This window comes from Mizuhopecten yessoensis, unplaced genomic scaffold, assembly GCF_002113885.1.
Source record: "Mizuhopecten yessoensis strain PY_sf001 unplaced genomic scaffold, ASM211388v2 scaffold11045, whole genome shotgun sequence".
Lineage (NCBI taxonomy): Eukaryota > Metazoa > Mollusca > Bivalvia > Pectinida > Pectinidae > Mizuhopecten > Mizuhopecten yessoensis.
The window spans coordinates 46,256-68,165 of NW_018408851.1; the positions used below are offsets into that span (position 1 = coordinate 46,256).

Consider the following 21,910-nt stretch of genomic DNA (forward strand, 5'->3'; position numbering starts at 1 on the left):
GGAAATGATTGCCCTCCCCCAATGAAGTTTCAGAGCATATTTGGTTAAAATTGTCTCCCCGGTTTTTAGGAGATGAGTTTTAAAGCAAAATTTTAGCTAAGTTCCCCTTCAGGGCAACGCCCCCTGGCCTCAGGGGTCGAACCAACCTCATTTATTTAAGAAATGATTGCCCTCCTGTACCGATGCTTCAGACTAAATTTTCCCCTTTGGGGCCGGGCCTTCCTAGCCCCAGCCTCGTTTATTTAGGAAATGATTGCCCTCCCACAATGAAGCTTCAGAGCAAATTTGGTCAAAATCGTCTCTGGGGTTAAGGAGAAGATGCATTTTAATGATTTTTTTAGCTAAGTTACCCTCAGGGCCTCAGGGGTCAAACCAACCTCATTTTCTTAAGAAATGATTGCCCTTTCCTCTACTGATGCTTCAGACTTAATTTTCCCCTTTGGGGTCCGGCCTTCCTAGCCCCAGGGGTCGAACCAGCGTCATTTATTTCAGAGCAAATTTGGTTAAAATCGTCTCTGGCGTTTAGGAGATGTGATTTAAGGTAATAGGATTGTGTCACCATTTCTGAGTAGAATTTCTTAAAATTTTGTAGTTATATTGATATGAAGTAAAGAAAATTTTCTGCCACAAAAAAAAATAAAATAGGTTGTCAGAATTTTAAGGATTTTAAATGGAAATTTATGTAAAAAGGAGTGAATTTAAAAAAAAAAATCAAAGACACAATTTTAGTTTTTTCAAAACTATTGTCAATAAAAATGTTACTGACATAGATTAGTATTGCATTAATGTATATCAATTTCATAAATGCGGAAATTGTGTAAAATTAATTATCTATAAACGATTAAAATTTGACATTATATAATAAAACCATATATACATAGTAATTGCATGTAAGAGTAATCGTTCTTGAAAAACTTCACAGTAGTAAAATAGGTAGCCGGTTTCCTGAAGTACCGAAAAATGGAGACATGCGACTCATTGATTAAAAAAACCTGAACCGATACCTGGATTGCTTTGAAATGCTTCAATTTTGAAAGAACACACTGATCTGTCAATAATAAACATACAATATTCATCAGTTTAATATTAACCATTAATGNGGGGGGTTGAATCAACCTCATTTATTTAGGAAATGATTGTTGCCCTCCCCAAATGAAGGTTCAGAGCAATTTAAAATCGTCTCTGGGGTTAAGGAGGAGATGCGTTTTAATGCAAAACTTTAGCTAAGCAGGTGTCGAACAAACCTAATTTATTTAAGAAATGATTGAGAGTCCCTACCGATGCTTCAGTCCAAATTTGGTTAAATCCTCTTCGGCGTTTAGGAGATAGGTTTTAAAGAAAAAGTTGACGATGGACGCTGCACCTTGGCATAAGCTCACTATGGTCCTTTGGACCAGGTGAGCTAATAAACCAGTTTTATGTCTGCATTGAAAGCAAGAATAGGTCAAATGCCAAATCATTGTACCATATAGCTGTCAGCTCAATATCTTCTGGAGTAAAGAGCTTTGTTGCTGGTCATTTTGGCAAACCGTATTTTTCAACTTTTGATAACTGAACAGCGTATCGCCTACAGTTCCTGCATCTCAATCAGAAACGAGAGCCTTTGTTCAAGATAAGTCCAATGTTTACAGAGCTTCGGGACTTTTGACAGGGTAAAGTGTCGCGGAAGCAGACAAGTCCCGTTTTCTTTTCTTGGTTTATAAGAAGCTTGTTAAACAAAGTGCATGTTGTTCAGCCACCCAAAATGTCAATGACCTTAGCTGTTATAGGTCGTGAAATGTGTCGGCTGTATTTTTATTGACAGGTTATTTTTTGCAACTAGTGTGTTAAAAGACGAGTACTTGTGATGTCGGATCATGCGATCTCCCATATAGGTCCACATATTTGTGTTCAGCTGCGAACGTTTAATACCGAGTGCACAAGGTTTATTTCCATTTAACTTCCAATGTATTCGATTTTAACACCAATATGGACGATTTCTGGTGCATACTGTTTTTGTAATTCATCTTGAACCGTCCATGCATTATTTTTAAAGTCGGGGTCGAGGCAGATCAGGGTTGAAGACCAATTGAGAAATGCAACATATCCCGATTGTATTTTTCTTTCTAATGATCTCGAATTGATTTTAAATTACAAATGAAGTTTTACAAATGGTAGTCCAAACATTCTGGGTGAAATGCAGCATTTCTCTGTCTAGTTCCTTTAGACCACATAATGAACACGAACAGTCCAGTAAAGGTAAAACAGTTTATTTTTTCGCACATTTTGCAAAATAAACCCGAAGTTTAATTGCCACATCTCAAATAGATCATTAGTTTATGAAAAGGATATCATAATGTTACGATCATACTAAGAGGGAGGGGAACCTGTTTAAATACCACATAAAAAGTCTGCACTTCAAAAACATAGACATATCCCTTGATTAACGGCTTACCTTGCGTCAGACAGTCACTATGAGCTTAGAACACGTGTACCACACATATATTACAACTGTACTAGACATATACCACTCTCAATGATTACAGTATCATCAATATTAATACTCACCTGTTAATAACGTGTTGTGTAATATAGTAGGAACAACATATGTATGTATTTAAATGTGAACCAATCAAGCAGTGTACTATGAAGGTATGATATTAGTCGTTTTACATCCGATAATTAATTATCACAGATGGGAGACACAAACACATGTTTATTATACCTAGCGCAATATTTTCTATTTTCCATGATAAAAATTCATCATCATCATCATCAATTAAAATAACAAAATGGCACACAAATTTTGATACAAAGTATTTATAAACATCCTTATAATGCTTGCAGAATTTTAGTTTCCGAAATAAAACACAAACTCCCTGGGTCTGCATCATGTAAGTCAGCAACGGGTAAACATTGTCTCTAACAGTCCCCACCTTGTATCGCCACCTCATATCTAGCTTGCATTGCACGTCATGAAAATAATGTTTTCACATAGCAGCATAAAAAAATCTCAAGGTATATTATATATGAAGCACTTTGAAGAATACGATTTCCATGTCTCTCAATATATATATAAAATGATGTTCATTCAAAAAGTTAAATATGTTCAATAATGGCATCAACAGGTCAACAATTTTTCTTTGTATGCAAAACATATTGTTTATAATATATCAAAATGGGAAGTTTTGAGTAAGTCATTCATAATGGGCAATATTATTTTCAAGTATCAATTTGTTGGTCCTAGATGCACAATTCAACAGTTTATACATGTATATGCATGTCATATTATCTACAGTGCTGTATAAAGGTCATTTATTAAAGAGAATGAACATATCTTGTCAGCAAATTTAGGAATGAGTTGGTGAGGACAATTTTAACATGACATAGTACAAGAACGAGTCAACGGTTGCATCAACATAAAAAATCTACCTAATATTGGAACACTGCAATATAATACAAGATATTCTTCTACTCATACTTCATAAGTTTTTTTTAAGACAGCTTGATCCCTGATATTGTTTAAGATACGTAGCATTTCACTATCACAGTCCAATTATATTCGCATTTAAATTCTAAATCTACATTATCTTGTACAAGAATTATTTCCTGAAGACGCACAGTAATTAGCATTTTTATCAAAGTCATATGTTTATGCAAGGAAACAGGTCATGCACTACAGCAATACAAAAACATGGCACAAGTGAAATTGGTATTACAGTCAAATGTCTGATCAACATAGAAATTCATGAAATATTGAGACAACTCTTATATTTTCCAGAGAAAAGACAAAAAAAATATTGATTATCGAGCAAACAAGATTATAATTTTTCTCTTTAAACTGAACAAAAATAATGCATACACGTTTAGGAAAACAAATCAAGATAGCCTATACATGGAATTCAGAATGATACTTTTAATTTTGTCAACATAGTAGTGCAAAATGAATACAAAGGGATAATACGTTGAAATGAGTTTGCTGCCATGGTCTAGCCCCGATCAGCCTGTCTGCACCATTCAGGACAGCCGAGAGCCTGTGCAACCTGCTACCTAACGAGACAGAGAGGTGTGTTATTTGTATTCTTTTTCATAGTATTAAAACGCTTCAATATTGGACAGAAATATAAACATTAAAAAAAAAAGAATATTATCATGGAATAATCAATATCATCTCAGCAATGCAAGCAATATATGTATCAGGTGACTAGCCAATTTATTGTTCTTCAAAAAAATAATAAAAATACTAACCTACATCATATCATAATCTGTCAGACAAGTTACTTCTCATAAAATTATCAATGGAGCAAAAATATCGTTATCTATCTACACATACCCCTTCTCCCCTACAGTTTTCCCTTATGGACAAACCAAAACATATGTAGGCCAGGTCCTTCTAGGATAAATAAAGGGAAGAAAGGGCATATAGTCATAATTGGGACAAAGACTCACAACCAGTATGCTTTGGTGGTAATGATCTGTTTGTAGTAAAAGAACAGGCAAGTATTAAATTATCAATTTCTTTAGATCAATGATACAAGTTTCTAGGTGTCATATGTTGTCTTTTGCATCTCCAGCATCTGCCTCCTCTAACCGAACCCTGTCTTTGTTCCAACATCATCTCCGCTAAAGACAATGTATGGATCAAGAAAACGATAAGGCAAAAATATCAATGTTTAAAACATTTATTATTTTCCTCCAAAGTCATACTTCACCTGGGGAGACCGGTCCTTGGTACACACGTTTCGCCCTTGAAGGGTACATTTAGATACATAGTATTTCACAGCACAAAATTTACATGCTCAAAAAATATGACTGGTAGTGACGTATACATGTGCCGTAAGTATATACATAATTATGTTCACAATATTAATCTAAAAAATTTAATAAACAATCAATCCTCAATCTAGTAAAAGCATATTAATTCAAAGACAAAAACCAATGACAGGTATAATGCTACAGAAACCATTTAAAACATGAAAATACAAAGTGCTAACTAAGCAAATATGATGAACTATTATACAACTATCATCATCAACATCATCGACTTCATTATCATATCATAAAGAGTAATAGTTTCAAACAATGGCATTTTACAAAGTTCACAATGTTATTCATGGATAAAAATTAGTGATTTGTATACAGGAGACTTGGCAGCTCGGTCAGGTCAACGAAAACAAAGACTACGAGATACAATTTCAAAGATGCACAAAAAATAATACGAAGACTATCAATGTAATGTTTTAAAAATAGAGCAATGTAGTACGACACATAAACGTACACATATTTGGCATTTTTTCATCAATCTAATTATAAAACCTGAAGCATTTTACATAAGTATGAATAAATTTATCTTTTAAACATTATTATTACAAAAATGACTCATATCATCATAAAAATTTTAACAGTGACTTAACCATAAACCTAGTACATTATTGTCAATATTTATGTTTCCAAACAATATAACATTAAAGTATTCACATATCTTTATATCTAAACATAACTATCATTTTGCATACATACAAGTATGATTTTCAGTTCAAAATACAATGTAGAGTTAAATAATCATAATGTAGTTCTTTGAGCGCCTGAGCATGAATTGTCTTATAACAACAATGTAACTTATGACATGAGAAAAAAAATTATCAAGTGAGATATTTCAATTATAAGTTTAGCACAATTTATTTATTATCATATTGTCCACTAAATATTTTGTTTCTTAATCCATCTTACTCAGACATGTTACATACAGTCAAAAAATATTTTGATTTTAAGTCACATTATCATAAAGGTAAACTAGTAGCAATGAACATACTTCATGAACATAAGAGAAAATTATAATAATGCAAGTTTGGAATGTGTAGTTCACTAAAAGAAATTAGTTACTTACATCTACGAAATATTGCGATGCTGGATTCATGGGTTACCAATAAAAACAAAAAAACTGACAGAAGAGAATTTGATGAACGAGGAAGTGATTGTTTATGATGATACGATAATTATATAAGCCCGATACAAACAGTGATTTTACAAGAATACCAATACAAAGATGACTGTCTATAATATATATCTAGATATTAAACACAAAACTATTAAATGGAGATTAAAATAAGAAAATCAAGGAAAAGAGCACATCTTTTGTTAGTTATCTTATAGGTGTCAGAAGCCATAATGTAGTTTTTAAATCTTCTGTCATCAATTGAATTTCTGTCTGAAGTGTGTGAGATATAATATCTTGTCCCTTTTTCCAATAATTATCCACCAGATGTCCTATACAAAAAATAGAAAAGGAAAACACAAAAACATAACAATGTGATCACCAATGATATTTCCTTAATGATATTTCATCTACCATCTTGAGGTCAAATTGCTTTAAGAAAAGTCCAACAAGAGAATTTGACCCCAAGATGTCAAAACATCTAATTACAGATTACAATCTCTTCTATAAACAGGTTCTACATACAAATTTCCATGTACCTTTTCGCTATAGAAATGCATTGCTTTCTATTTTGTTGTACATCACATTAACAAAAATTCATTTTTTTTTTTTTATTGAATTTGACCTCAAGAAAAGATAATTATCATTAAAACTAGTAGTTGTTAATTTTCTGGGTGCTGGTCAGCCTCGTTCCGTCATATGCAAGCTTACAGGGGAAATGGTCAAATCTTAATAATTTGTGCTTCCTAAACATTCTGACAAGTTGGGAAGATATTTTGTAGAAATTTTCAACACATTTTTTCCATTATTCAATTTAGTAGACATTATACTGTCATAGAAACTAAACTAGCTTACAAGTAACAAGAAGATAATGAAACGAGTATCAACAAGCTTGCCAAATAAAGTATTACTTCAACAAAATATTCAGCAGACGTTTTTTAAATCATTGCTTACCATATAAAACAACATCCAACTTGTCAAAATGGGACTCTAACATGACAAATGATATTTATACTTTTTAACCGAAACATAAGCCTGCAAAAAAAATAAGAAAGAAACTTATGTCAGAAGTCGTGTGGAATAAACCGGAATTTGAAAGACACATCACCCACTGATTAGAATGTGTCACGAGGTCGATGCTGGATAGCCACCTATGCAAGAAATATAAATCAAGTTAGTGTGTTGTGTGACAGAATGCTGGAGTGTAGGGAAGTGTCCTCCAATTGCTCTTGTGTACCCTATAAGAAACTTTCTACGAGTCATTTACCTGTCTTAAAGGAAAAGAAATTTGGCCATTAAATCTGTAAGATATGAAGAGTTGTATTAGTGCCATTATGTGTGGCAGAACCTTACCTGAAGCTGATAATGTGCCTAAAGATGTTACTGCTGTTGTACAGGACTAGGTCCCGCCTGCTGGCCACCGCCAGGTTGTTGGGCCTGTTGTAAGATGAGGTTAGCCTGGTAGTGCATACCCTGTTGTCTGTAGTACTCGGCCCATGCCTGACTGTAATCAGCCTGGCCTGTCTGTGGGTTGATTGCTGCAAGTACACAAAACATCAATATACAGACATGTCCCAATACATAATAAAAAGCAGACCTTTAAGTATATGACTTGTAAATTCCTCATCACAGATTTTACACACACTGAACATGTCAGATAATTACAAATCTACATAGGATTTCAATACATGTCTTTGAAATTATCACCACTCAATTTGTTCAAATCACCAAGTATCTTTGGATATCAATTAGTATATATTTTTTTACAATCTCATGCACTACAGCAGAAACTTTACTTATTTTTTCTTCATAGTTCATTATTTACTTGCATTCCCCTCAATTGATATGCAAGCTTATTGAAACAGAATCCTGCACCTGAGAATTGGGAACTATTGTCAGATAAAACAAATCTTCACATAATTCAGTACAGGTCTGTGAAATTATCATCACACAATTAGTTCCCATACTATTTAAACTTTCCTTAATGTCACTTCTTCTTACAGAGAAACAAGGTCAGCTATTCATACTAGAGTCAAGTAATTTCATGGAACAAGAAGGTAAAACAAACTCTTTACCATCACTTATGCCAATCACTTTATAGAGAAACACAGTTTGATGTTTGCACAAGATTAAAAAGGTTAAAGAACAGCGAGTCTGCCATTTGGTTTAAAATGCTTATCAAAACATTCATCTCAACATGAAATTCAATAAGCTCAGTATTTTTTATTCCATATGTAGAGGTAAAAAAAGGTATGAAATTTTGCAATGCACAGCTTTTTACATACTTGTAACTAAGAACCAACCTCTGCAACAGTACAATTGTTAGAGGTTTGTAATGTCCATATTCCTAAAAGAATCCATTACTCATTGCTTAACCCTACCCTCCCCCTTTCCTCCATAATGACGCCTCTGGAACTATTGTCAGATAAAACAAATCTTCACATAATTCAGTACAGGTCTGTGAAATTATCATCACACAATTAGTTCCCATACTATTTAAACTTTCCTTAATGTCACCTCTTCTTGCAGAGAAACAAGGTCAGCTATTCATACTAGAGTCAAGTAATTTCATGGAACAAGAAGGTAAAACAAACTCTTTACCATCACTTATGCCAATCACTTTATAGAGAAACACAGTTTGATGTTTGCAGTGATGAAATGTACTTTAAAATGTTGTTGATATGTTATCAAAATGAAGCTGAAATTCATCCATTAACATATAAAAGATGTACTTGATACAAGATGTTACAGACATACAAGTTGTCTTTTTAGAGCGACTTGTTCCTTTTCCAAGACAACACAAATATTACACACAAGACACTAGCCATCATGACATTAATATAACGCCAGAAAAAAACAGGTATAAACATACACATTTTTTTCCAAATGAGTTCTTTTTGGGCAACAGACCAAATGTTTTGAGAAGCACTCTTTTGCACAAGATTAAAAAGGTTAAAGAACAGAGAGTCTGCCATTTGGTTTAAAATGCTAATCAAAACATTCATCTCAACATGAAATTCAATAAGCTCGGTATTTTTTATTCAACATGTAGAGGTAAAAAAAGGTATGAAATTTTGTAATGCATGTCTTTTTACATACTTGTAACTAAGAACCAACCTCTGCAACAGTACAATTGTTAGAGGTTTGTAATGTCCATATTCCTAAAAGAATCCATTACTCATTGCTTAACCCTACCCTCCCCCTTTTACTCCATAATGACGCCTCTGTGTACTACCCCAGTTGAAACGTTAAAGTAAAGATGTCAATGCTAAAAAGAGAGAGGGGGGATGCTGATTTTTTTGATTTTTTTTTTTAGGAAAGTGCTGGTTTTATAAGGAGTAGTATATCATCGTAAAATACTGTACACATATCCAAAACTGATTAACAGAATTTGTGAAAAATCTTCCAGAATCTTGCTCGCATAAATGTAGTATCTGATTTTTGGGGGAAATATCGGGACAAACAGAAAGATTTTTTCAAATATTGCATACATAATAACTGGATTATTTTGTTCAAACATATTTTATTGACAACATATTGACAAAGGGATTAGTTGGTAAGTTTTTCAAACTTTTCAATTGACTTTTCCCGTAATACAGACAAATATAATAATACACAATTGTCACATGATGGTAAGAAAATAAATGTTATTCATTGAGTGAGTGAGAGAGAGAGAGAGAGAGAGAGAGAGACGGGGTGGGGGTGGGGTTGTGAGAGAAGAACCAGGAGACAGGGCGTTGGATAGAGAGGGGTGGGGTTGGTAGCTAGTCAAATCTACCCGATCTTCCCAGGAAATGCTGTGTAGCCTTGGCTAGTTTCATATTATCATTTGGTGAGATGTTGGGGTCGCCTTCGTACCTTTCTAATTAGGTAATGAGTGTTCTTTGTAAATTACAATACAAAGGCCAAATTAGGAAAAAATGAGAACAATCTTCACAGGGATGCCCACACCCGCAATCAGCTGAACCTATTAGATTTGCTCTGAAAAGATCATAATTTAATGAGCTAGCTCAATTTCTAAGACGACAAAGGAGTATATTTTCTGGGTCCATATAGTTTACGAAATGCTTGCTAAACAAATTATTAACTATCATAGACTTTTTTACATTAGACTTGAAAGATTTTAGTGAGGGTGAGTTTCTTAGTGTTGTTCAAATTGTTCCAGAATTTTAATGTGGATTTAGGAAGGAAAGACAGATTTTTTTGATAGTTGTAAACGAAAGTGCTGTTCCCGCAGTAAATGTTCATTTTGCAAATTTTACAGAGCTATATTTCCAATATACATTAGTAATAAGTCAGTAAGAAATTCAGGTGCCATGTTATTTACTGTTTAGAATAAAACAAGGAAAGTTTCCAAGCATCTTTTTTTTTGAAAGGGGTAACCATCCAGTTTCTCAATATAAGAATATTTTTTTTAGTGAATGTGGGCAGCCCTGTGACTATTCTTGCAGCTTCTAGATGGATTGTTTCTAGTAACAGGGCATTTGTTTCACCGCAGTTGTCCCATACTTCACATGCATATTCCAGTAGTGGTCGAACATAAGATACAGTTTTCTAATATATTTCTTTTTAAAATAAGTTTTAGTTTACTGGATTATTGAACACACTCAATACTTTAACACCACTAATCTTTGTTGCACTAAACTTAACTATTTATTTTAATTAACAGGTTACTACTGACGAAATTGAGGCCTTTATTGGAATCAACATCATGATGGGGATGATGCAGTTGGCATCTTACAGACTATACTGGAGTTCAGAACCCTTTCTAGGAAACACTGGTATAAGGAGTGTGATGACAGAAAATAAATTCTTCAAACTCTACCAGTATATACATGTCAACAATAATCAGACACCTATACCAAGAGACAGTGAAGGTTTTGACAAATTGCATTAAGTTAGACCAATGATTGATATGGTGGATCATACATTCAAGGACCATTACAAGCCAAAACAGAACCAGACAGTTGATGAAGCAATGGTCAAATATAAAGGAAGATTTTCAATTTAACAGTACATGCCAGGTATTTTTTGTATTTGTACACACTTTAATACAATCCTTATTGTTCTTTTATATTGGAAGTCTGAGTGTCTTTTTATCTGGTTGCATTGCATTGCTTTAACTTGTAAATATTTTGTCATTTGATTTTTTCTGTTATGTGTAATATAAACGAACAATTGACCATCATTCTAAGATGACCATTATCTTCTTAATTTGAAACATCTGCAAAAAATCATATTTTGAATTAGATCTCTCAACATTACAAAATTCATGAAAACAAATATATGTTCTTGAGAGACCTGAAAAAAAAATAGAATGTGAAGTGACATTACATGATTTTTGTTGTCCGGAAAACCAATCCAAAGAGGAATGAAAGTTTGGATGAGATCTGATTCTACTTCAGAATACTGCCAACAATTTAACATCTATATGGGAAAGGATGATCCAAACAAAGGGCCTAAACTAGGGGGAAAAGTGGTGAAACTGTTATGCAAGGACCTAAAGTGGAAACGACACCATATATATATATATGGATAGGTAATTTCTTAATTTCATTCAAAAAGTAAAAACAATGATCAATCTTAAGTATATAATAATTACACCTTGAAATATGCAAAATAGTACAATACAGGTAAATAGAATATTGACCATGAGTGTTGTACTCATGCCTACAAAGAGATGCTGTGATCATTATTCCATTAATAAAATATGACAAAACCTAGATATTAAAATAAACAACGAGAAAAACACTGGAAAAAAGAAGAAAAAAAGGACAAATAAGATTTTGAATAGAAAATGGAGTTGGGATAGAGGTTATCAAATTGTCACTCTCGTGTTATAGCTGATGCACCTGATTTTTTTGCAAACATGAATCATTGCATCAAAAATGTTACTTCTTTTATGTTTATTTTCAGATACTTCATCAGTACCACTGTCGAGGTGTTTGGAAAGGAATGGAATAAATGGCTGTGGAACAATAAAATGCACAGCATCTGGTCTGCCAGAAGACATTACAGCTCCTCCCAGGATGGCCCGAGGGGAGAGTATTGCCCGTCAGAATGGCAAATTGGTAGCTACTGTGTGGCAAGATAAAAAAAGAAGTAAGTAAATAGAAAATAATATGTAAATGATTTATTGACATATGAGGAAAATTATCAATAAAACAATGATTTAAAAAATAAAGAATTCATTTTAAATCTAATTTATTTATTACAAATGTCATACTAATTGGTTTTTAGTTACATGTCTATTTGTGAAAACTGAAATTAAACTTTTAAAAAAACATTTTGACTGATGAGAGTTTAAAACACGAGTACGGCGGAGCGGAACAATATATGCCTGTTGAATGCCATATAGTGTTATATACTGTCTTACATTGAAATAAGATCTGCATCATTCTAACAGTGGTTAGCTGACATGCTATAAAAAATGTAGAAGAAAATCTCAGTACAAAAAGTCAAATACTGAAAATACTAAGGTACGTTTCCTGTCTACCAACTCAAATCCAACCGGTGAAGGCTCCACATTTAGTAGATTGAAAAATGGCACTAGAATTGAAATTAACAGATCACTCCCTATTGAAGGTTATCATAAACACATGGGAGCTGTAGACAGAAATAATCAGCTTCGTGCTAAAACACCAGTAGGGGGGAGACCAGCAAAGAAATGGTGCAAGTATTTGTTATTTTATATGATTAACTTTATTGTAATGAATGAATCTGTTGGTTATCAACCAAGGAAAAAAGCACTATCCCTTGTTGGATTTCCGCATTGACATTGCCAAGAAACTGATCGGGGATTTCACCAAAAGGAACAGGAGAATCGTGAATCAACAACCTAACAATAATCATGTTAGTGTTAGTTTGAACAGGACGAAAACAAGATGCAGATGGTGCACGAAACATGGTAAATAGAAACAAAAAGAAACTGTGTTTGGCTGTTCAAACTGTGACATGAACAATATCATCAACATATCATGGACTGCCTTTTTTACTTTGAGCAATTTCAGTTGGTTGCTATGGATGGAAACTGTTGCTAGGGAAACATATTATGATAAAACATCCCTTTATGTTTCCTATATACATGATATAGGATTCCCCGAAAGGACGTGTTCTCCAGGTACTCCGGTTCCCTCCAACACTAAGACCCCCCCACGTGCCAACAAGAGTGATTAATATAAGTTGAAATAACTTGTTTCATAATTGTTGTTAAATAAAGTTTATATTTATTACAAGTGTCAACCCTAAATTTAGCCTATTTTCATTTTTATATGGATAAAATTGTTACCATGGCAACAAAATATATATATTTTTAAGCAGAAAATAAAGAGCTTACTTTGATATATAACTGACCAAAATTATATATATCTACCTGGTCTATTAAAATTCTATGCGAAATAGACAAAAAAAAAATCTCCATGGAAGAAATGGTTAATGTTAACAATCTTTTTTCACCATCTGGAAGAATTTTTCTGGAACTGTCAGATATCAACAAATCTTCAGACATATTCAGTACAGGTCTGTGAAATTATCATCATTTTGTTCCAATAAATATTTTAGAAAAAATAGCCTAGCTAATACTGAAAAACAAATTTCAACCCAATCTGATCTAGTATTACAGCAACAACATTACAAGGCTGTATGTATGCGAGATATTGATTGGTTTGGTCTAATTTTGTCCTATTAACAGCTATTAATACTGAATAACTTATTCAAACCAGAATCATTCCAATCTTACCTAGTATTACAGCAACAACATCACAAAGTTTATGTGTGCGAGATATTGAAACTGGAGGAATATTTGCATCCGTTAAAAGATCAATGACTTACATGGGTTTGCTGTGCCAGCAGTGTAGCCTTGCTGTGGGGGCGTCTGTCCCTGCTGCGGTTGCTGTTGTTGTGGCTGCTGTTGTTGTTGGGGAGCGTGTTGTTGTGGCTGTTGACCTTGGACACCGCCTTGACCGTACTGGTTGTGGGCATACTGATTGTAGTACTGGGAGTAGTAGGCAGCCCAGGCTGCAGCATTGTCCTGGGCCTGTTTATCTACAAGTACCACATACACAGTTACTAGCTAAATACATCATGTATATATTTCATATAGCAGAACTTTATTTATGTTGATCCATGAGGAAATACTTTCCAGAAACCATAGTAATTAACAGCTTTTACAAAGGTTCTTTTTATCAAAAAAATTCAACAGTCCAAATTTAATTATCTTTTCAAATTTGAGAAAATTACCAAAAGGCAAATACACATCTGTAGATATCACTGGACTAAAGTCTGAAGCTACTTCAAAATTTGTTCCTTTATGTAACTATCGTAACTGCATATTACATCTAAAAGCTGTTCCTCTTTGTTAATGTTAACCATTAATTACTTTGAACTGTAAGCCTTATGTTTACAACATAGTGATAAAATTTCATGCAGAAGTTATCAATAAAATTCAGCAATGCAAATCATGCTATGGAGCATCTTTGGAATGTAAATGGGAAACGTTGCAAAAAGTCATCAATTTTGCTGGAAACTCGCTTTACAATAAAATTGGAGAAATCATTGCTAAAAAAAGATTAACACTGGACCGACTTTGTATTTGGTAAGCAAGACAGAAATAAAAGTAATGAAATCTAATGATTACGATCAAATGGATACCACCATCACAATGCATACTTGGGGAAGATTTAGGGGGTATTAGTTGGAATGTCATATTTAGCATCTCATATCTTGTGCACAAGGTGTCATGGTAGAAACGGGAAGCAAAAAAAAAAGAAACAAGAAGGTTCATATTTCATATTTTAAACCAAACTTAATGGACCTTCATCAGCAAAATTCACTCGAATAAAACCAATTATAACCTTTTTTAGGTTCTTGTGTTGCAGCAAAGTCCCGAGACTGCATATCTACAATTTTAGAGAAAGACACTAATACTTTTTACTATAATATACGCATGTTCAGAAAATTATTACCTCTACACTTTTTCAGTTATATAGTAGGCAGTGGCACAAAATAGTTTCTATTTTACATTTATAGCCCAAGATATTCTTATTATGATAGGACTGATCTATCAAAGTATGAACCGATCTAGTTCAGGTTGCAAAAAGGATGTGCTTGAAAGATGGAAATAATTAACACTGTATCCATCCATCGACTTGTGCAGAAGATATGTGATGGAGGAACAGATAGGCAAAGCAAGGACTAATACTGTTTTAACATAATTCAGTAAACAAATTAGTTTTAATAACAAATTTTCAAATTGGAAAACCTTATTCATGTAATGAAATTTTAATTTTACCCATTCTAGAATAGCAGTATTATTAGAATTCCTTGCTTATTTTTATCAAGAAACTGGGACAAACCTTGAAATAACAAAGAAATGTACTTCATACAGTACTATTTGTTACTTTCATGCATGTGTATGAAATACTTACTCTGATCTGGCTGTTGTTGGTAACCCTGCTGGTAGTTGTTTCCGCCCCAGCCACCACCACCTCCACCCTGTGGCCCCTGGGGAGCCCCAAACTGGCCACCCGGTGGCTGTTGACTGAAAATAAAGAGCACAACGTTAAAATCAGGACATTGTTGTGGTGTTGTTCGAGATTTGAATGAATTTCATACATTCAAAATATTTGAGTTCAAAGCTGGAATATTTTCATAGCTACAAGATTTACAATCTTATCAATAAATGTTGAAGTATTTCTTTGAAACATAGGCTCTTCTATTTGATGTACAACTAAAGTTGATAATCAGGGTTCACACCAGCTTTTGAAATTTTGCATGCAGTAATATTTCAATAAGCCTAAAAACAAAAGTTACCATCAGGATACAGTAATCCAAGTTTTGATAGTTAAATGCTTTGTTCATAACCAGCAACATCATTATTGCACCTTTTGTTTCAATATTGCTCATTACTTATTGCGTTATGTGCCCACGTTATCTTACACAAAACTTGTATTTTTAATAAACAAATTGATGGGGCATAATTTCAACAATTTGTTTATTATTATTTAATTGCAACTGTACTGATTGTCCATTCATCATGCCAGTTTTCATAGTTCATTACACATTAGTGCAACCTATGCACATGCAGCAAAATATAATTCATCATTTCATCTTTAAACAATCTGGGTGTTTGGGATACAAAGTTCAGGTATTTCAAAGGAAAATCTATATTGTTTTCATTTGTTAGTGTTGAAAAACTACAAAAACTGCCAAGGTCTGCAGATTTAATGGTGCACATCTGAATTCTAACTTACTGTTATTTAAAAAATTCTTTTAATCATATTAAATGTTTAAATAAGCCTTGTCGCGAAAAGTGCTCCTTCAGACCTACCCCTGCTGTCCTCCAAAACCATCCCCAAATCCTCCAGGACCGCCTCCCATTGGACCTCCAGGTCCACCCTGGGGCCCTGGACCCCCAGGACCTCCCGGCCCTGGTCCACCTGATGGTGGTGGCTGTGGAAACAGATAATGGTTTTGATACAAAACACACATACAGATGTTTTTTTTAAATTTCCAGTTCCAAACACTTATATTATTATAAAATTAATCATTCATGATAAATATTTATGTTTAAAAAAACATTAAGTATTACAAGCATTAGAATATTGCTAGCTTTGTTGTAAGGTCTACTATCGAACCCCACTCATAGAATGTTGACACATTCTGGTGGTGTTAGCGAATTCCTTACTTTTATGTTGCACAAGTTGACACCTACGACACAAAAATGTATTCAAAGGTTCTAATTATGTGCTCTTTGAATGACCTTTAATCTTTTTTGCAACTAGTCCATATCTTGTTATCTTCACAACTTTTTAGTTAGCTCTAAGACAAATATATAGAGGATATTTAATGGGTGTCTTCAGTAATAACAAATATATTTCACGAGATTGGCTAATATTTTCCACATGAGTGAAAAATATCAAAATATTAGCCACACCAGTGAAATATATTTGTTATTACTGAAGACACCATTAAATTTCCTATTCATTACATTTTTAAGCATAATACATGAAAAAGTTAATGTTTTTATTAAATTTCCAGTTCCAAACACTTATATTTAAAAAATCATATTAAGTACTACAAGCATTAGAATATTGCTAGCTTTGTTGTAAGGTCTACTATCGAACCCCACTCATAGAAAGTTGACACATTCTGGTGGTGTTAGCGAATTCCTTACTTTTATGTTGCACAAGTTGACACCTACGACACAAAACTGTATTCAAAGGTTCTAATTATGTGCTCTTTGAATGACCTTTAATCTTTTTTGCAACTAGTCCATATCTTGTTATCTTCACAACTTTTTAGTTAGCTCTTAAGACAAATATATAGAGGATATTTAATGGGTGTCTTCAGTAATAACAAATATATTTCACGAGTTTGGTAATATTTTAATATTTTTCTTGAGTGCGCAGCACGAGTGAAATATATCAAAATATTAGCCACACCAGTGAAATATATATATGTTATTACTGAAGACACCATTAAATTTTCTATTCATTACATTTTTAAGCATTAACTATGAAAAATTTAATGTTTTTATTAAATATCCAGTTCCAAACATATTATTATAAAATTAATCATTCATGATAAATATTTATGTTTAAAAATCATATTAAGTATTACAAGCATTAGAATATTGCTAGCTTTGTTGTAAGGTCTACTATCGAACCCCACTCATAGAAAGTTGACACATTCTGGTGGTGTTAGCGAATTCCTTACTTTCATGTTGCACAAGTTGACACCTACGACACAAAACTTTATTCAAAGGTTCTAATTATGTGCTCTTTGAATGACCTTTAATTTTTTTTGCAACTAGTCCATATCTTGTTATCTTCACAACTTTTTAGTTAGCTCTTAAGACAAATATATAGAGGATATTTAATGGAGTCTTCAGTAATAACAAATATATTTCACGAGTTTGGCTAATATTTTAATATTTTTCTTGAGTGCGCAGCACGAGTGAAATATATCAAAATATTAGCCACACCAGTGAAATATATATATGTTATTACTGAAGACACCATTAAATTTTCTATTCATTACATTTTTAAGCATTAAACATGAAAAATTTAATGTTCTTATATTATTATAAAATTAATCATTCATGATAAATATTTATGTTTAAAAAATCATATTAAGTATTACAAGCATTAGAATATTGCTAGCTTTGTTGTAAGGTCTACTATCGAACCCCACTCATAGAAAGTCGACACATTCTGGTGGTGTTAGCGAATTCCTTACTTTTATGTTGCACAAGTTGACACCTACGACACAAAACTGTATTCAAAGGCTCTAATTATGTGCTCTTTGAATGACCTTTAATTTTTTTGCAACTAGTCCATATCTTGTTATCTTCACAACTTTTTAGTTAGACCTCAAGACAAATATATATATCTCACTATACTTACCAAGCCTGCTTTTTCACATATCAGTTGAATGGCATGTTGTATCTGGCCTTTGTCTCCTGCTCTGATTGAGAAGAGTTTTTCATTGGGATTTGGCCCTGGTGATCTTTGCAATTCCACTCGAGCCCCTGACATCTGGTTGATCTGACGAATCGTCTCACCACCTTTAACAATATTAAGAACATAGGATAGAATAAATAAACAAAACATAGGAACCATTTGACAATTATTAAATTCATGCTTCTAAAATAAGCAAAACAAGATATCCATTACTTTCACCAAATTATTGAGCTTTATAATAGGGTTCTTGCTGATTTTTGGTATTATTCCTATCATTCACATCCACTTTTGCTTATTGTATAAATGCATTAGTAATGGATATACAGCATACAAACGGTATATTATGCAACATTTTTTTTCTATCCAATCTTTTAGGCTGTATGCTGCAGTACAGGCAGAAAATGGTTTCTTGGTAATGACATGGATGAACCTGCTGTTAAATCTAAGAACAGGTTTTTTTGGCCACGTTTACATAAGAGTCGATATGTATATTCAGTCATTTTTCACCTTTTCTGTTTATCAAATGAGCCACATGTATACAAAAGTTGATAACAGTTCAACTACAGCTATATTCTAGGTCCATAGACTACACAAATGTTTGAAACTTGTTTGTTATATTGCTACTCTACGGACTTAATGAAGATTGTCTGTAACGGGAAGTCTTTAATACTGTCAAGTTCAGAAATTCTTCGATATTGGAAAAAATAGATCTGTTGACATAATTAAAAGGCGAAATATATTCTGAAAATCTTTGGGAACCCTCTTTGTGCTTGGCACACACATAAATATGTACACCTGCATCCTTACCTTTCGATTCTATGTTGAGGTAATTAAAGTTTTAATCAAAATAAAAACAAACTTAAACTAATAGAACTGCTCACCTTTGCCAATGACTAGACCACACTTGTCTGCAGGTACAGGGTAAGTGGTTTCATCTCCTCCTCCAAAACCACCTCCTCGTCCCATGCCTCGTCCTACAGGACCTCCAAACTGACCCCCTCCTCTTCCTCCTCCACGACCAAAACCTCGTCCTCGTCCCATACCGTCTTGATTATCTCTCTATATAAACAGAAGAGTTAAATTAAGATATATAATCAGACCTTTGTAATATACATCTTTCAACCAATTTTTAATAGATGCAACTGTCTTAACTGACATACTGCTGTGGTCTTCGTAAAGTTTATAATTCTTATCTATCTGAACGTTTGATTTTCGACAACAATTACCAATACATCTTGAAAGGCTATTTTATTTGTTGGAAGGTCTACTATCAAACCCCACTCACTGGATGTTAAAACATCCTGGTGGTGTTAGCGAATCCTTCCATTCTATGTTGCACAATCACTACACCCAAATCACACATATTGTCATACGGGCTTATTCTTTGTGCTAAAAAAAATCTTGGAACCTTTTTGTTATTGTGTTTAAATGTGTTTTAATCTTTTTAAGAGTAACTTAACATTATTCAAGTTCCAACATACAACATAAGTGTCATGAGAAATAACACCTCATTGAAAAAAGTCTGAATTCACAGATTATAATATGTTCACTCGGATAAACACAATGTTTACATCCCTTTTTTACTGAAACGGAAGGAGCGTATTTCATCATAGCTTATTTTAACTATGAGGTAAAAAGATGGCACTTCTGATCAGACAAACTCACTCACTGTTCATCATAGGCATAAAACATGAACATCTGTTTTCCTTTTTAAAGCCAATACATTCCTACAGTCTTAAATCTATCATGGAACATTGTTGCAAGTCCTATCAACCTAACTCATTGAAAGTTCCCACATTCTGGTTATATTAGAAAATTCCTCACATTGATGTTGCAAGTCAACATCTACGACACAATGAAGTAATTGAAGGTTCTAATTGTCCTGTTGAATGACCTTTCATATAATTCTATTATACATTCATAATGTATTTTAATGATACACAACACATGAAACAAGAATGTAGTTAGGGTACTAATTGTAAGGATTGCTATCATTTTCCCTCATTATATACTTGCATTACTAGCTTCCTGCAACAAATTCTCGATGAATTGAGCAGCCTGTTCAATTTCTGAAGAGGATCCACGGATAGAGCACATTCTCTCTGGTCGGGAATCGTCTAGATCTAAAGTGTGAAAGCAAAACAACATTATTACACTTGTCTATAACAATAAATTCATTAGGGGAAGTGAACAAATATCGATACAAACAGGTCTTTTCTATACCATAATATTAAATCATTTTATAAAATGTGTTCACACCAACGTCTTCAGGACATACATATATAGATCTACAGCTAGTAATTATGTATCAAGTCACCTGGTTTGAACTGGACTTTCGCATTGGTCTCCCTCTGAATTCTCTTGATCATATCTCCACTTTTTCCGATAACAATTCCAACGAGATTACGAGGTACTGGGATCTGCAATTGGAAAGTTTAAAAGATCAATTATAATAACATTTTTCCAGCAAAATCATTCTTATCCTATTTCAATCTTATTTTTTCATCTACTACAGATGGAGCTCAAAAACAGTGGCTTCATGTCTTGCTACCTAAGTAGTGCTGAAACATTGCTACATGGGATATACCAACATTTACCCAATGTCATCAATGGGGCAGTGTATGATACCCAGGTTTCTTTACCCATGCTTAAATCTTCAACCCAATTTGAACCAACAGTTTCTAGGCCGTATCTATACAGCATTTACAACATCACTATGTCCTTTAACTTATCCTTTTTGTGACCAAGTTGTTTGATAACAACCTAAATAGTATAGGGGAAATAGTTCCTTGATCCTTGATTGAGGTCCAAAATATGAGAGATAGTGATATAATTTTGTACAAGATACTGTACTTCCTACTTTACTCTAGAATAGCCCTGAACAATCCCCTTAGTTTTCTTTTTCTTTTAGTACTAGTGAAAGGTAACTGGTAGCCCTTTCAGTAAATAAACATGTTTAAATACTTACCTCAAATGACTGTTGCCCACCCATGCTGTTTCCAAATGAGTTGTTATTCTTAAAGCCGCCGCCACCACTACTACCAGGCTGCAAGAGAAAACATAACCAGTGAACAAATTTGAAGTGGTCAAGTTAAAAACATCAGGATTTTAAACCGAAACATTAAATCTACACTACAGCAGTTATATTTATATTATATATATACAGAATGGACAGGAAGCTTTACATTTTTGTCAATTTTCATAAATTACAAGTTTAAGAGTAATATCTTGTGTACTTGGATTTTTTTGCTTCAGCTTAACTTTCCAAATTGTTTGCCCTCATTAATCAGGCAAATTTACCGTACAGCTAATGCAAGTAAGAACAGTGTATCAGCCATAGTAAACATACTAATAACAAGATATAAATAATTTTCTGTGCGTATACAAGCATTTTTACACAAGATATGGAAGTTTCCTTCAGTATTTTTTTTTACAATTGTGTTTATCCAGCAACAAGCCCATATTTAGTATTTAGCCCAACAATATCTATTGCAGTTAAGTAGAAATGCCAACAAATGCTAATTTCCTTACCCTG

At 33.3% G+C, this 21,910-nt stretch overlaps 1 protein-coding gene across 4 annotated transcripts in view; it reads right to left on the reverse strand.

Annotated features, from left to right (window-relative positions):
• Positions 1–2,233: 2,233 nt before the first annotated feature.
• LOC110464963 (far upstream element-binding protein 2-like) overlaps positions 2,234–21,910 on the reverse strand; it is a 33,168-nt gene continuing 13,491 nt past the window's right edge. For 3 of the 4 annotated variants that reach the window (XM_021520482.1, XM_021520480.1, XM_021520479.1), the window contains 11 exons: positions 21,344–21,421; positions 20,693–20,795; positions 20,392–20,498; positions 19,257–19,434; positions 18,319–18,479; positions 16,242–16,363; positions 15,340–15,452; positions 14,767–14,811; positions 13,745–13,957; positions 7,268–7,452; positions 2,234–6,246 (listed from right to left, as the gene is read on the reverse strand). In XM_021520482.1, the coding sequence (XP_021376157.1) occupies positions 7,295–7,452; positions 13,745–13,957; positions 14,767–14,811; positions 15,340–15,452; positions 16,242–16,363; positions 18,319–18,479; positions 19,257–19,434; positions 20,392–20,498; positions 20,693–20,795; positions 21,344–21,421 (1,278 nt within the window). In that variant the 3' untranslated portion in view covers positions 2,234–6,246; positions 7,268–7,294. The remainder of the gene's footprint in view (positions 6,247–7,267; positions 7,453–13,744; positions 13,958–14,766; positions 14,812–15,339; positions 15,453–16,241; positions 16,364–18,318; positions 18,480–19,256; positions 19,435–20,391; positions 20,499–20,692; positions 20,796–21,343; positions 21,422–21,910) is intronic. The other variant, XM_021520481.1, reaches the window with a different exon arrangement.